This window comes from Cuculus canorus, chromosome 3, assembly GCF_017976375.1.
Source record: "Cuculus canorus isolate bCucCan1 chromosome 3, bCucCan1.pri, whole genome shotgun sequence".
NCBI classification, from domain to species: Eukaryota; Metazoa; Chordata; class Aves; order Cuculiformes; family Cuculidae; genus Cuculus; species Cuculus canorus.
The window spans coordinates 104,018,292-104,031,853 of record NC_071403.1 but is presented as its reverse complement, the minus strand read 5'-3'; the positions used below and the strand labels follow the sequence as shown (position 1 = coordinate 104,031,853).

Sequence of the window (13,562 nt, the reverse complement as noted above, 5' to 3'; positions counted from 1 at the left end):
GGCAGTTGTAATGTGTTGTTGAAACTACCAGTAGAATAACCTACTGACTTTGGATATTTTTTGATTAATCTCAAATCTACTGTTCGACTTTTTGAAACATTACTGTAAACAATAATAGCTTTCTAACATTGCATTAACATAATACAGACTGAATTTATTAGTGTGGCTATGTTTTGTTTCCATAAATATTTCAATTTCACATTTACTAACAGAAATATTTTGTGGGCTTTCAATTACTCTGTTAAGGAACTTAAATATGTTTTAGTTAGATTTGAATTACTGTGAGGACTTTTTTTTTTTCAGAGGCAATATCTCCGATACATTGAGGTGAAAGATGCTCTGTATGTAGCTGAATAGCTTAGGTGTGACTACATTTATCTTTTGTGTTGTAAAAAGTTCCTAGGGTATGTCTGCATTCCCTTTAAAGATCAAAATGTCTGCTGTTCTCATGTCCACATGGAAGAAATAGCAGCTTAGATCAGAGAACTTGAAAGTCTAATTCTGTGTTGTCATACCAACATCAACCAAAATGAGGTTGTCCAGGTACAGTAGCTTGCACCTAGACAGATGAACTGACTGCCTTTGTTGCTTTACAGCATTATGAGAGGGTTCTGGTGGTCTCCATTCATCGAGAAGTTCCTTACCAGTTCTGCCTGCCTGCAGTTCCCTATTATTTACAAGAATCTGGTTGGGAACCATTGAGAGAAGGACATTTCCTCTTAGAGCAACAGCTGATCTAGGCTAGAAGAATACCTTGTACCACAGTTCCCCTTTCTCAGCGTTGTGCAGTCATGTGCCTTAGACGCCTACACTATGTTCTGTCACTTGTTGAATGACTTCAGTTGCACCCCCGGGGGACGCTGTTCAGCAGCCTATCAGATATCAACAGAAATTTATATTCTTTGGGCTAGCAGTTTAATGTTTTGTTGTTTTCCCTTCCGCCATACCACAGGCTATATATTCATCATCAATATCTCCCTGGCTCACCATCTTGTGACAGACATACCAATTGCTTTTGGCACTGCCTTCTCTTCCCACCTCCCACCCCACTTTTTTAAATGAGTAGAAAAGAGCATAAGCAAATTAGAAAATAATAATGAAATGATAAGGGTTTCATTTGACAAGACAGATTCTCTGAAGGGCAGCTGGACGCATGAGTGATGAGGAGATAAGATTCAGAAGAGCAGGAAGGGATTTATGTTTAATAATAAGTGTTCCATCCAAAGGTAAAATTATGATTGTATGTCATAAACCCCCCAAAAAACTAATAAAAAAAATGCAGGAAATTATTCATGCTGGGTTGGGTTAATGTTTACTGAACAAGCCTGGCTACCTCCTGGTATTATCTGACATTTCCTTATGTTGACATGACTGACAGAGGAATTATGCCCTGTTGCTATTGCTAACAACTATCTTTTTTCCCAGGATATCAGAAATACAACTGTCATTTTTTTGAGATGCAGGTCACAGTAGGCCTCTGTCTCTCTCATATTCTTAGAATAAAAAGTTTCAATCAGGCACCAAAAGATTGTGAGATTTCACACAGTAATATACTTGGTACTTTGTATTTGTTTTTTGATTTCTGAGGCTTTAGGATAATCTGAAGATGTATATTCAAGGGATTTTTGGCAATTTTAGGGCTCAAAAATTAATCTTCATTGTTAGCTTACTTAATTTTTAATAAAAGTTTTGATTATTTTTTCATTCCATAATTCCAGAAATTGGTCTTTCTAGGATAAAAATACAGCAAAAATAGCAACAATATGCACCATAAAACTTTCCAGGAAATTACAAAAGTTGACAATGAATAATGCCAACTCTGCAATCCAAATTTGTCAGTTAGGTGCTCTTGCTCCCAGTCAATACATTACATCTGATATTTTCACTGCAATTTAGATTCTTCTCGTCCTCTGATCTTTTTTTGCCCCCTTCTCCAGCTTTCTTAATATCTGTCTACCATCTGTACTCTTTCTATTGCCCTGATTCACTTCATTATCTTTTTAATTGTCTAGTCTCTGCTGAAAGATTTTCTCCTGCCATTTGATTGCACTCAACATACATTGAGCTGGTTTTCTGATCTTGATGCCCACTCAGTGGTCAACTGGAATTCTTCCACCATTTTGATGGTAGCTGCTTGCCAGATAGTGCCCTGCCAAAGGCTGTTTGAACTTTCTTGTCCTTCTGTCATTTTCTGCTGCTCTGACATTGCCAGAACCACTGACTTTTCTTCTCCTCTTTTCTTCCTGAATCTTCTCTCACTTCAACCATCTCTTCCTTCTTCTTTCCTTACCTATCCTCAATGAAATAACACCTCATCACTATTTCTGGCAGGAAGCAAGATTTGTGTGCTGCTGAGCTACATCCACCAGGCTTTAAAGTATTCTTTATGTCATCCTTCTTTAGGCAGTAAACTCCATCCTCTGATTATCCACTTCTTTTGTGCGTTCCACGTCACCACTGACACTTTCCCTCTCCTCTTTCTCTACCACTCTACTTTTATCCCACTGGGACTGAATGTGGACAATCCACCTGAAAAGTAGGAACTCTACCAATAGGACTCTTCTACAATGCTTTAAAGTATTATCTGGAATTATCATTCTTACAGATTTACACATAAAAAAAACAAAACAACAAATGAAAAAAAAACCCCAACAACACAGATTTTAAAATAGAGGACAAATTTATTGATGAAATAAACAAGCAAACATTTTTGTCTTGAGATTTTCACTGAAATATGAAAATTGGTCAGCTTCAAGTTTTAACCTTTTCTGGATCAATTTCTAGTCTAAGAACGATCGGGGTAATATTTTGCACTTACATGAATTCAGCTTTATGTAAGAAGTTTAAGAACACAAAGGTTCAGTGAGACTGATATTTTCATGCCAAGGCACTACTATACAAGAAAATTACTGTGCTAAGTAACTGGAATATGATTTTACAGAATCTTACCTATTTCACTTTGGCACCTCTCTTCTTTTTTCCTCTTCATTAAAAACTTATAACACATAATGATAATGGTTAACACTGTTTAGCTGTTGCTTCATAATCAGTGTTTACAGCTGTGCTGGTAAATGAAAGAGGGCTCAGAAACATTCCCATGAACCAGACCTCTATCATCTATAATGCTAATGTCTTGGTGTAGTTCCTCACATCATTTTTCCAGCATGGTTCAGGGATTGATATTCCAAGGGCTATTTTTCATATACAACTCTCTGAAGACACTCTAGAGGAAAAAAGTAATTGACCAACAGAGACACAGACCACTTCTTGTGAGGTGTCTGCTTTGGGACAACAGGTAGACATGGAATATTACAGGAAGAGTTTGGGTTGAGCAGCACAGACACTGAAAATCCATACCCAAGCAATTAGGCTTCTGGGTTTTTTTCTCTCTTGTTTTCTTATCTGATACTAGCATTTAATAAATTAATATTACTTTCCATTTCAAACTTCTAGCATTCACTTCAAAATGAGAAATCGTGTTGTAGTATAGCTACTATAGAGCCCTGGATAAACTGAATAAAGGACCATGAGAAACGAAACACAATGTAGCAGTTTAATATGTAACTGAGTTCTGGGAGTTTCAAGTGCCTTCCCTAAGGAACTGTCTTGACAGCTCACTGCAAGTTCTGTGATTAAAGCAGTTTCAGGCTAAAATTAGATGGTATCCTACCCCTCTTTCAATGGAGAAAAGGAACAGAATTGCCTAGCCAATTAGCCTAATCTGCCTTTTCTCTAATTTGTCTGTTTTGCATAACCATGGTATTAACCAGCAGTTCATTCCTGCTAATCCCCAGTTCTACAAAGAAGAAAGGAACCTATTTGTATATTACAGTGTAATCATAATATCTACTAATTTCCTTCCATACGCTACAGGCCTTTTGAAAGGAGATTGCTGGCATTATCCCCATTTTATAAATGAGGAGACTCACAGCAGAGCAAAATGATTTCTCAGGAACTGAGAATTGCTGATAAAGTAGAGCCTGATATCAGTGTAACTGATAAAGGAGAGAATAAAACTCAGATCTCCTAAATTCTCAATACAGTCCACTGTCTGCAAGGTTCAGTGCTTACTTACATCTGGAATTACAAGTGAAGTCTGCAGTAAACCTTCTTCTCCTACATTTCTAAGTAATTTATTTTCTAATTTTCCTAATACTACCACACACAGAAGTGAGTAATTACTAAATTGCTGGTTTTCCATATGTTGTTTCTACAAGGACAGAGCAAGGACTTTTTTGTAGTGGTAGAAAATGAGGCTGGCTTCAAAGATGGGTGCTAGCACAATTCTTTTTTTTTTTTTTTTTAAACAGCCTCATGGTCTCGTTTTGGTGCTTTCACAAAATGAGGCAGAGATCTCCATGAACTGAAGGAAATGCACCATTTGCACAAACCCTGCAAACTTTCATCTCATCTTCATAGTTCTTCATCACACATAAACTCTCATAGGAGCAATTTATTTATGCCGTGCCCCAATCCTGCCTATAGCTCTCCTCCTCTGCCAGTAAGCGATGTTATTGTGCTAAAAGGTAAGAGAAGAGGGCTTTTTTGTAGACTATAAAGGTCTGTTGTAAAACTCCTGTGCTCATTTCATTCCTTAGAGGCAAGATTTTCAGAGGTCAGAACCATGTTCTTACATGAATAGCTTTCCTTGGAGTATTTTGATCTTCACATAGGATTCAGAAACTACCTTGAGAATCATTTAACAAAATCCTGGCACCAATGTGGAGGAGATTTGCCTACAGCATTTCCTCCTACAGCAAGGAAAATAAACCAGAGGAGAAAGACAGAAATTACTGTGCCCTATGCATCTGTCCAGTGAAACTTCCACGAGGAGATTTTCAAATTTTTTGTTGTCTTAGTAAGAGCTACATTTACACTTACATTGTTAACATATTTGAGTATTTCTTTCCCTTCCCAGTCCTCACTGTTCCTGCATTCCTTGAACTTTATGAACTAAAACTTATCATCTATTGTTAATTTAAGCAACTGTTTTGCTAGTTGATCTTCTCTTGCAGGGAGTCCACTGTTAGTCAACTGTTACTCTTTTTGTTCTGAGGAAAGGTTAGTATCAAATTTAGATTTCTGATCCTGTTCTGTAATAAGAAGCATCTTTGAAAGATCGCACTGCCCTGAAGGGCAGGTAGACAATATCAGGCTCATTGCCTCAAGATACTGCTGCAATTCAGAGTGTTTGCTATCTGAGGGCTAAGTGAGCACTAAGATCTTCTGAGTTTCCGAAGCTAACCATTTTCAACAGATTTCTTTGATCTCCACTGAACCAGGCTATTGATTCTTGTTACCTTAAACTAACGTTCTATGTTTAGCTGATGAGTTGAACAGAGCCTTACAGGAGTTCTGCCCAGACACAGTTTTAATGAACTCTTTTAGTTTTGTGGTATTTATCCTGGCTATTGAGTGTTACACGTACTAAGCAACCATGAAGGGAACTCCCCCTGTTAGTTAGCAAAGCAAAGACTGAAATGGCATCTTGCAGCGACTCATGTTGGGATAAGTAGAGGGTCAATAATATCTGAGAATGAAAATATGTCTGCATCATTTTTAGATGCAGAAAATGTTAAGAGATGTCATCCATCATAGCTGACTGGCAGTGTGTTTGGAAGGGTGGACTAAAGCATGGAGAAATGCCAAAATATTCTTACAGTTTGGCAACTTTGTGAAAACAAGATCGTCTTCCCTACAAGCTAGAAAACTGAGCTTGAGATTAATTTCTTAACTCCTAGGACTCTTGAACTTGGTGCTTACTTTTGTGCTCAGCTGTTCTTTTACAATTACATTAATTTGAATACTTTACAAGAACATTTGAAGTTTATTTGCAGAAACATCATACCTTCTTCATTTTAAATGTATATGGAGAGTTGATTGCTTTTTCCATAATTGGGATTGCAACTGTGATCTTTTATAAAGCTATTACTAGTGCCAATATTATCACTGCTGTAGCTTACAGGACTGATTGAGCTTAGAAATTACTCAGTTTCTTCTAAAGGCTAAGATGAGCTTTTATTGCTCATTATTTTAATACAGTTAACATGGTCAAATTTTAGGACCTGTTGTGATCTTACTTCTGTACATTTAAAAATGCACTGGTTTACATTTCCTGCCACTATCACTCCCTATCAGTCCTTGAACTATTCCAGGCTTTTATATTTCCTTGGAAGCTTGTGTGTAATAGTATTTGAAGAAAACAAGCTGGAAATTATTGAAGTTATCAGTGTTCAATCTAGAGAAATTGACACAGTGTGTTAGGCTGAAGGACTGTTTTCTAAATGTGTGAAATATATGCGAAGTTATATACTATGTAAAGGCAGTTTTTGTTGTCCAGTTGGAGAGTAATATAAAGGAGACTCTGTGTTTCATCAGTACAAAACAGAAGGAACCACTGTAACAGATGGTGCTGCAGCTCTGTTTTTCGAGACTTATGACCCAAATCCAAGACCCGGTTTATAGGCCTGACTAGTCTTTCTGTTGACAATTCTACTTGTTTATGACAAGGTTTCACAGTGAAATAATTTCTGAAGGACTTAATATACTTCTGAATTTTTTAAGAATATGGCTGGGAGTGATGATGGAAAGTAGAGTATAGCACTAGGTGATACAGAAGGCAAAACAAAGAAATAGGCGAAACTGTCCAAGAGTTTGAAGGTTGTATGTCTGAAGATAAATAGCATTCTGTTATGTTGCATATCATCCTTGGTGCGTGTGTATGAAATTCCTGAACAAATCAACAGAGTGTTGCTCTTGGAGCCACAAGGAGAGAATAATTAGAAATAACTTGAGACCAACCATTTCAAATATTCAAAACCGTTTTAGCAACTGCATCTGGAATTTTCCAGGATGACTGCTTTATGACCTCTTGACCTTTTCTGGATAGTTCATAAATGTCTGTACACAACATCTGCATTAGGATGATAAATGTGCCAAGAATCTCAAATATAATGTTGATTAAACCTGCCATATGATGTTTCTATTCCAGGTGTCTCTCACTGATATTTTCCTTACACAATATTTTGTGTGTCTGTTTGCTTTTTAAAAAGGAGCCACATCCTCGCCTGTGGCCAGACTGAAGGGCTGTGTAAGTGGCATGAATGTATAAATGCAAAGATGATCAGAAGCTCATCTTTGCAATGCCTTGACATGGCTACTTCTCTGTACAGACCTGTAACCTTCCACTGCACAGAAGGGCCTCTGAGGAGCTGCAATTCATGCAAGCTGTGATGACAATTTGAGGCTAAGAAAGCCTGGCACTCCCACAGGGAATATACCATTTTCCTCCGGCCAGGTTTTATCAGCTGCTGTGTGGTGTAAGGTCCTGTAGGGCTCCCTTGCTGCTGGTGTTAACGATCTGCAGCTTTAAGTCACAATGGGCTGGTTTTAATTTCAGCATTTTTCTTTCACTCAAGCCTCTGATGTGGAAGAAAAGAGAAACACGCATGGGGCATCTCTTTGGTTTCACACTTGGCTACCCACTAGTCACTGAGTTTGGGATTCTTCACTGAATCCCACCAGTGTCTTGCGATTTTCAACAGTTTGAAGTAAACATAAACCATATTTATTCTCATCTGCTAATTTCGAATGCTAGTAATGCTCTAATACTGCATGCGTTCAAATGACTGCTTAAGTTTTGTGGCAGAGAAGAATAATACACATAAATGACCAAACTTGGAGCACAGTTTGGGCCTGGCTATTTTGGGTTTGCAAATGGATTTGTATTTCAGTATAATTTCTTATTTTAAAAAAAACCTTCTTGTTTCCATCTCTGTGTCTTCCTATCTCTCCTCACACTTTCACGGCCCATAATACCAATGCCAGCATTTCTCTATCACTCACACTAGTCAACATGGTTGCAGGGAGAAATTTCTGGCAAAAAAAGATGATAGCTGCATTTATAGGAGATGTTTTCCACAGTGGGGAGTAGGAGGATGGGAAAAGTAGGTGGAGAGTAGAGAAAGAGAGAGAAGTGGTTGCCTGTTTTGCCTTCTCAGGAAATGAGAAAACTAAATGTAGCCCATGGTCTTCAAAAGGTAAGCAACCAGTTAATGCTACACAGTAAATGTTCAAGCATCCATGAAGCAATGTGGCAGCTGCCAGATTCAGTGCAAAGATCTTTTGCACACTCAGAAAGAACTATGATTTGTAGACATCTATTTTTATTCTGAGTTATTTGTTCAGTATTTAATGTATTTAAGATTAGGACAGACACAAGTGAGGATTAACCCCCCCCCAAAAAAACCCAGACTAGTTTGGTCTGGTTTTTCTTGTTCTCTTTAATGCACATTTGACAAATGGCCCTCAAAATTTTCAGGTTACTAAATGCTGGGATGTTGAACCCACAGGAGCTGGGAAGATTCAATGCTTATTTAAATTTTGTGACTCTGAATCTTCTCTGCCAGTACTTGGCACTGTAAACACCATTGTTCTTATGTCTTTTCTGCTCCCTTTTCCCTTAGCATCAAGAGTAACTGGTTTTTTCTCTATTTTTTTTTCTTTTTTTTTTCAAGGATGATTCCAGCTACAAACAAAGCCTTTGTTGTAAACAATCTTGTTTCTGGAACAGGCTATGACCTCTGTGTCCTGGCAATGTGGGATGACACAGCCACAACCCTTACTGCTACCAATATTGTGGGATGTGCCCAGTTCTTCACCAAAGAAGACTACCCTCAATGCCAGTCAATGCACAGTCATTTCCTAGGTGGGACTATGATTCTGATCATCGGAGGCATCATTGTGGCAACTCTGTTGGTATTTATTGTAATACTCATGGTTCGCTATAAGGTCTGCAACAATTCGCAGGGGAAGATGTCCAATGTCAGCAATGTCTACTCACAGACAAATGGAGCACAACCAGTTCAGAATGGAGTCTTGCCCCAAGTCAACCCAAAAGTGGTGGTGAGAAATGAACTTATGGAGTTTAACTGCCAGTCTGCACGGAGCAGCATCTCTTCTTCCTCCAGCTCTGCAAATAGCCGTGACTGTGATGACTATAGCCTCCAAAGTGAGCAGGGCACGTTGTCCAGTAAGTGGAGGCCTCCTTCCAGGTCAAAACACAATATTGACCGGCTAATGGGAGCTTTTGCCTCCCTGGAACTGAAATGTCAGAAAAAGGAGGAGATGACAGACTCCAGAACTTCTACAGTGGCCCACCACTCGGACAAAGAGCCACTGCTGGGCCAACCGGAGTCCAAGTTTCGCAGCCTCCTCACATTGCCTCTGGAGGGCAAAACTAAACGTAGCCATTCTTTTGACATGGGGGACTTCGCCACATCACAGTGTTGCACCTACCCAAAAAAGATAACAAACATTTGGACAAAGAGGAGCCTCTCGGTGAACGGCATGCTTTTGCAGTATGATGACAATGACCTAACAGGGGCAAAAGGAACTTTCGGGAGCTCAGAATGGGTGATGGAAAGCACAGTGTAAATACCAATATCTCCCTGTTCCTCTTCTCACCTTGTGTTATAAAGCATGGTTTGCTGCAGGGCCATGCATTTGGAAAGAGAGAGGAGGAAACATTTTCAGTTGTACTGGCCAAAAAGATAGGTAAACCAATAAGAAACAGGGACATGAAAAGGGAAAGAACAGTGTGAAATGTGTATAGGCACGTATGGCACCATTCTTGTCTGGCCCCAGCTAAACCATGTGTGAATGTTTCAAGGAATTTCCTAGTTGTATTTAGCATTGCTTTCCAAAAGTTACCCAAACTCTTGGTGAACCATCACTCAAGATGAAACAAGTAGGATGAAAAGGGGTTTAACAGCACAAATTTAATTTTACAGGGTTTCTTTTTTTTCTTTTTTTTCCTCAAGGGCACCTCTCTTTTTTTTTTTTTTGTTTTTGTTTCTTTTTAACCACAGAAATACACTTTTGTGGATATAAGACTGGTGCTAGGACGTATCTAGTTGTCATTGCAAGCGACTTTCTCAAAAGTGCAGGCAAAGCACCCACAGGGAGAGATCAGAGCAAATTGTTCAACACCATCTCATGGTGTTACCTGTGTCATCTGGGAAAAAAATACTTGTCTCTGAGTGAGTTTTTGGTTGGGATTTAATGATTTCTGTTCTGTTTTGCCTTGTTACCGCTTTTGAGTAGTTTTTTCTCCACAGGAGAAAGTATGTTGCCATGCATTTCCTGTTTTTGTTTTCAGTCTCATCAATTCCCACAGATGAGAAAGAGGATATGTACAAAGGTCAAACACCTCCAATGCCATCCTTTTCTGTCCTAGGAAAAAGTAAATCTAGGGGTTAATAAACTAAAAAAGAAAAAAATCATCCTCTTTCTTCCATCTTCTTCATAGTCTCTTCTTGTCAATGCTTAAGGCAGATCGCAGCAGCTGTTGATATCTGTAGTGGTGTTGCTATCAAAGATGGGAAAATTAGCAATCAAGAGTTCCTATTAAACGATAAAGAGAGTGAAAACTAAAGTACCTTCCATGAACTCCTCATTATGAATACCAATGGCTTCTGGCAAATGTCGCACTATGACTCTGTTCAACTGACAAAGAAAACAGATTTTGACCCTAATGTGACAAAAGATCTTTATCTGCTCAGTTGCCAGGACATAGTTTGACTGCACCAGTAGCATCACAGGAAATGTAAGGGGGTTTTGTGTTTTTTAGGTGATTGGATATGTTCACAATTAGCCATGGAAATTGAATTAGATGTCTTAAGGCAGGGGGGTCTCATGTGTCCCCTGCATTACTGATTGCCCTTCCCCATTCCAGAGTGTACTGCCCCCGTCTCACACCTTCACTAAGATACTTACTAAGAGTAGGAGAACTTTAAGGCTTGTAAACTGATTGTCAGATTTGGTTTTGGGGAGCATTGCAATGGTTGTGGAAACGCACATGGCCTACTCATCTGACTTCATTGTCCTCAAGGACTTTACTGTGATTTCCAGCATTCTGGTGGCTACTGCAACTGTCTTTCATATGTTTATTTATTTGTTGGCTCCCAATGACCGGCTGCTGCGAACCTTTCTGAAATTGCACATTATTACTATGATTTTGTAAAAGACATAGGGAAAAAGAGTGCAAGGCACAGAGAAAATAACACATGAATAAACTCTATGTATATTTTTTTTAAAGGTGCAGAGATATATTGTGACATGGCTGTGTACTTGATCTTGTATTTGTCACGTTTCCTACTTGGAGTTTTAGAAAATGACACCCCTGTAATCAAAATATTTTTCCTTGATTTTCTTTTTTTTTTTTTTGCTACAAAATGTACAGTAAAAAAACATTCTTGGGGAAAAGAAAAATACTTGTTTTTCATTTATTTGCTGTTCTGTGGTCTGCTTTGAAATCTAAGTAAGGAGCAGTAATTATTTCTTAAATTGTCTTGAAAAAATTAGGTGTTTGCCTTCTATTTCCCTCAAAATATCTTTGAATTCAGGATTTTAGATACAAAGTGGGAATCTGGAAATACATATCTTTCTGCAATGAATAAGAAAAGATCCTGTAAAAAGGCATTTCATCTCTTTTTTTTTTTTGTGGTTACGTTTATATAGATCTATATCACCATTGTATTTTAAACCCCCATCGAAAATCTACAGAAATTACAGAAATTCTTTTTAGGCTTAGAAAGGTTTTGTTCAAGTTATTGCTCACTGCTGAGGTTAATATATTTGAAAGAGATCCAGTCAAACTTTATTTGCAACACCTTTCAAAGTCTCTGGTTTTCTAATGCTTTCCAAGAGGAATGACACCTTCAGTGCCAGAATCTACACCACTCAGCTGTCCAGATGGTACCTTCATATTAAGCATTAATGACATTTACATTATGTTACACTGAAGGCTCTTAAAAATGTTAATGTGATTCTTTTGTTTTCCTTTTAATATTGTGACATGGTTGGATGTTTTTCTTATGTTACTCCTTCACTTTGACTCTGATACCTGGGTTGGTTTGGATTTAGCTATTGAATTCATCGTCAGTATTAGTAGCAAGAATTTTCAAAAACAGTATCCTCTACTATTTTATTTAAAAGAAAAACATCCGTTTTACTTTCTCCTACAAGATTAGAGGGACCAAGCCAACAGATGCTGTTTTAAAATAATGAACAACTATTAAAGAATCCAGGTAATGAAGTCCACAATCTAACAGGTGCATTCATTACTGTTAATCATGATTTTAACTCATTTAGCTTTAATGAATGAGGCTCAATCCACATCAGCAATTTTGCAAATAGTAAGCAAAATTAAACAAGTGCTCAGCAATTATGTTTGGTGCTCAGAGCATGTGGGAAGAAGAGGACTCGGGGACTTGAAGGTGAGGCAGGGAGCCCTTTGGCAAGTCAGCAAGTAGCCAGTCCTGAGAGAAGGATGGAGCCAGCCTGGCATAGTGGTGCCAACGCCTGGGCACCTGCTGGGTTGTTTTCATCCTTACAGTGCCACCAGTCAGTGCCCTGCTTACACAGCTGGCCAAACAGACTTCTGAAATTATCCTCTGGCTTCCCCTTAAACAATTTGAGAGCTGCTGAAAACAGGTCTGTGTTTTGGGTTACACTCTGAATCAATACCCTAATTACCGATACACAAGTATGACTCCAGGGTCCTTCCACACACAATCTGACCAAACCGTAGCTTGCCTTTGCTTTGCCTCCATTTTACTACGTGCGTCTCACTCAGCATCTCTGGATTTCATTTTTTTTCTGTAGTGCTGCTGTGTGGAAGAGATTCTTCCTTCGTTCACTTCTGAGAAAATCTGCACAGCAGTGGCTGATGAAATGATATATAGATATCCACTTACTTGGGTGCAATAAATATTTTCATACATCATTGAGGAGCTGAGCTAGCTCAAATGGCCTCGTCCTCTGGTCTCACAAACTGACACTGAGATATGTATACAGGCCTCTCACAGTCTGTCTCACAAATTAACATGTGGTAGTGTGACATGCAGCTGCACCAACTGTGCTTTAAGTGCAAGTGTCAGCTAGAGCAGACAGGGAGGAGAATAACAGAGAAAAACAAGAACCTTCTGAAAGAGAAGCCTGGGAATTAAAGAGTGCTACAGAATTTAAAGTGAAGTTTGTGGGAATAATTAAAGACAACTGCATATGTGTAACCCCTGTAAATTTTTTGACATGTTTTATAATAATGGAATAAGTTGGGTTTTTTTTTTTCTAAAAATATATGCCATTTACTTGAAAGAACAGGATATGATTCCACTGTGAAATTCCGCACACAGTTAGTCCTGCTAAAAAAAACAACCCAAATCCCCAGAATATCATCCTGGAGACTATTAAACAAGATGACGAAATGGAAAGTTCCGAAATTAGTGATAATGTGAATTTGATGACTGCTACTGCGAGGAAGCAAATGGTTGTATGAAATGAAAATAAAAATGTGTGTGTGTGTGTGAATGTCTACATATGTACATATGCCTAGCAAAGCAGATATACTATCTGCTTGCGACTTATATCTTCTTACAGATTTCATTAATTGGAATACAGTTCTGTTTTCAAATGTCTTTTTTGAGTTTTCCACCTTTAGAGAGCAGCAACCAATTTGCTTTCTCCTTATCCTTAGAGGAAGATAACCTTTTATACGTCTC

General features: G+C 38.4%; 1 protein-coding gene across 4 annotated transcripts in view; it reads left to right on the top strand.

The window, feature by feature from the left end:
- The window catches only part of LRFN2 (leucine rich repeat and fibronectin type III domain containing 2), a 167,807-nt gene extending 154,738 nt beyond the window's left edge, over nt 1–13,069 (top strand). For all 4 annotated transcript variants that reach the window (XM_054063957.1, XM_054063958.1, XM_054063956.1 and 1 more), the window contains one exon: nt 8,517–13,069. In XM_054063957.1, coding sequence (XP_053919932.1) covers nt 8,517–9,435 — 919 coding nt within the window. In that variant the 3' untranslated portion in view covers nt 9,436–13,069. The remainder of the gene's footprint in view (nt 1–8,516) is intronic.
- The last annotated feature ends 493 nt before the right edge of the window (nt 13,070–13,562 follow it).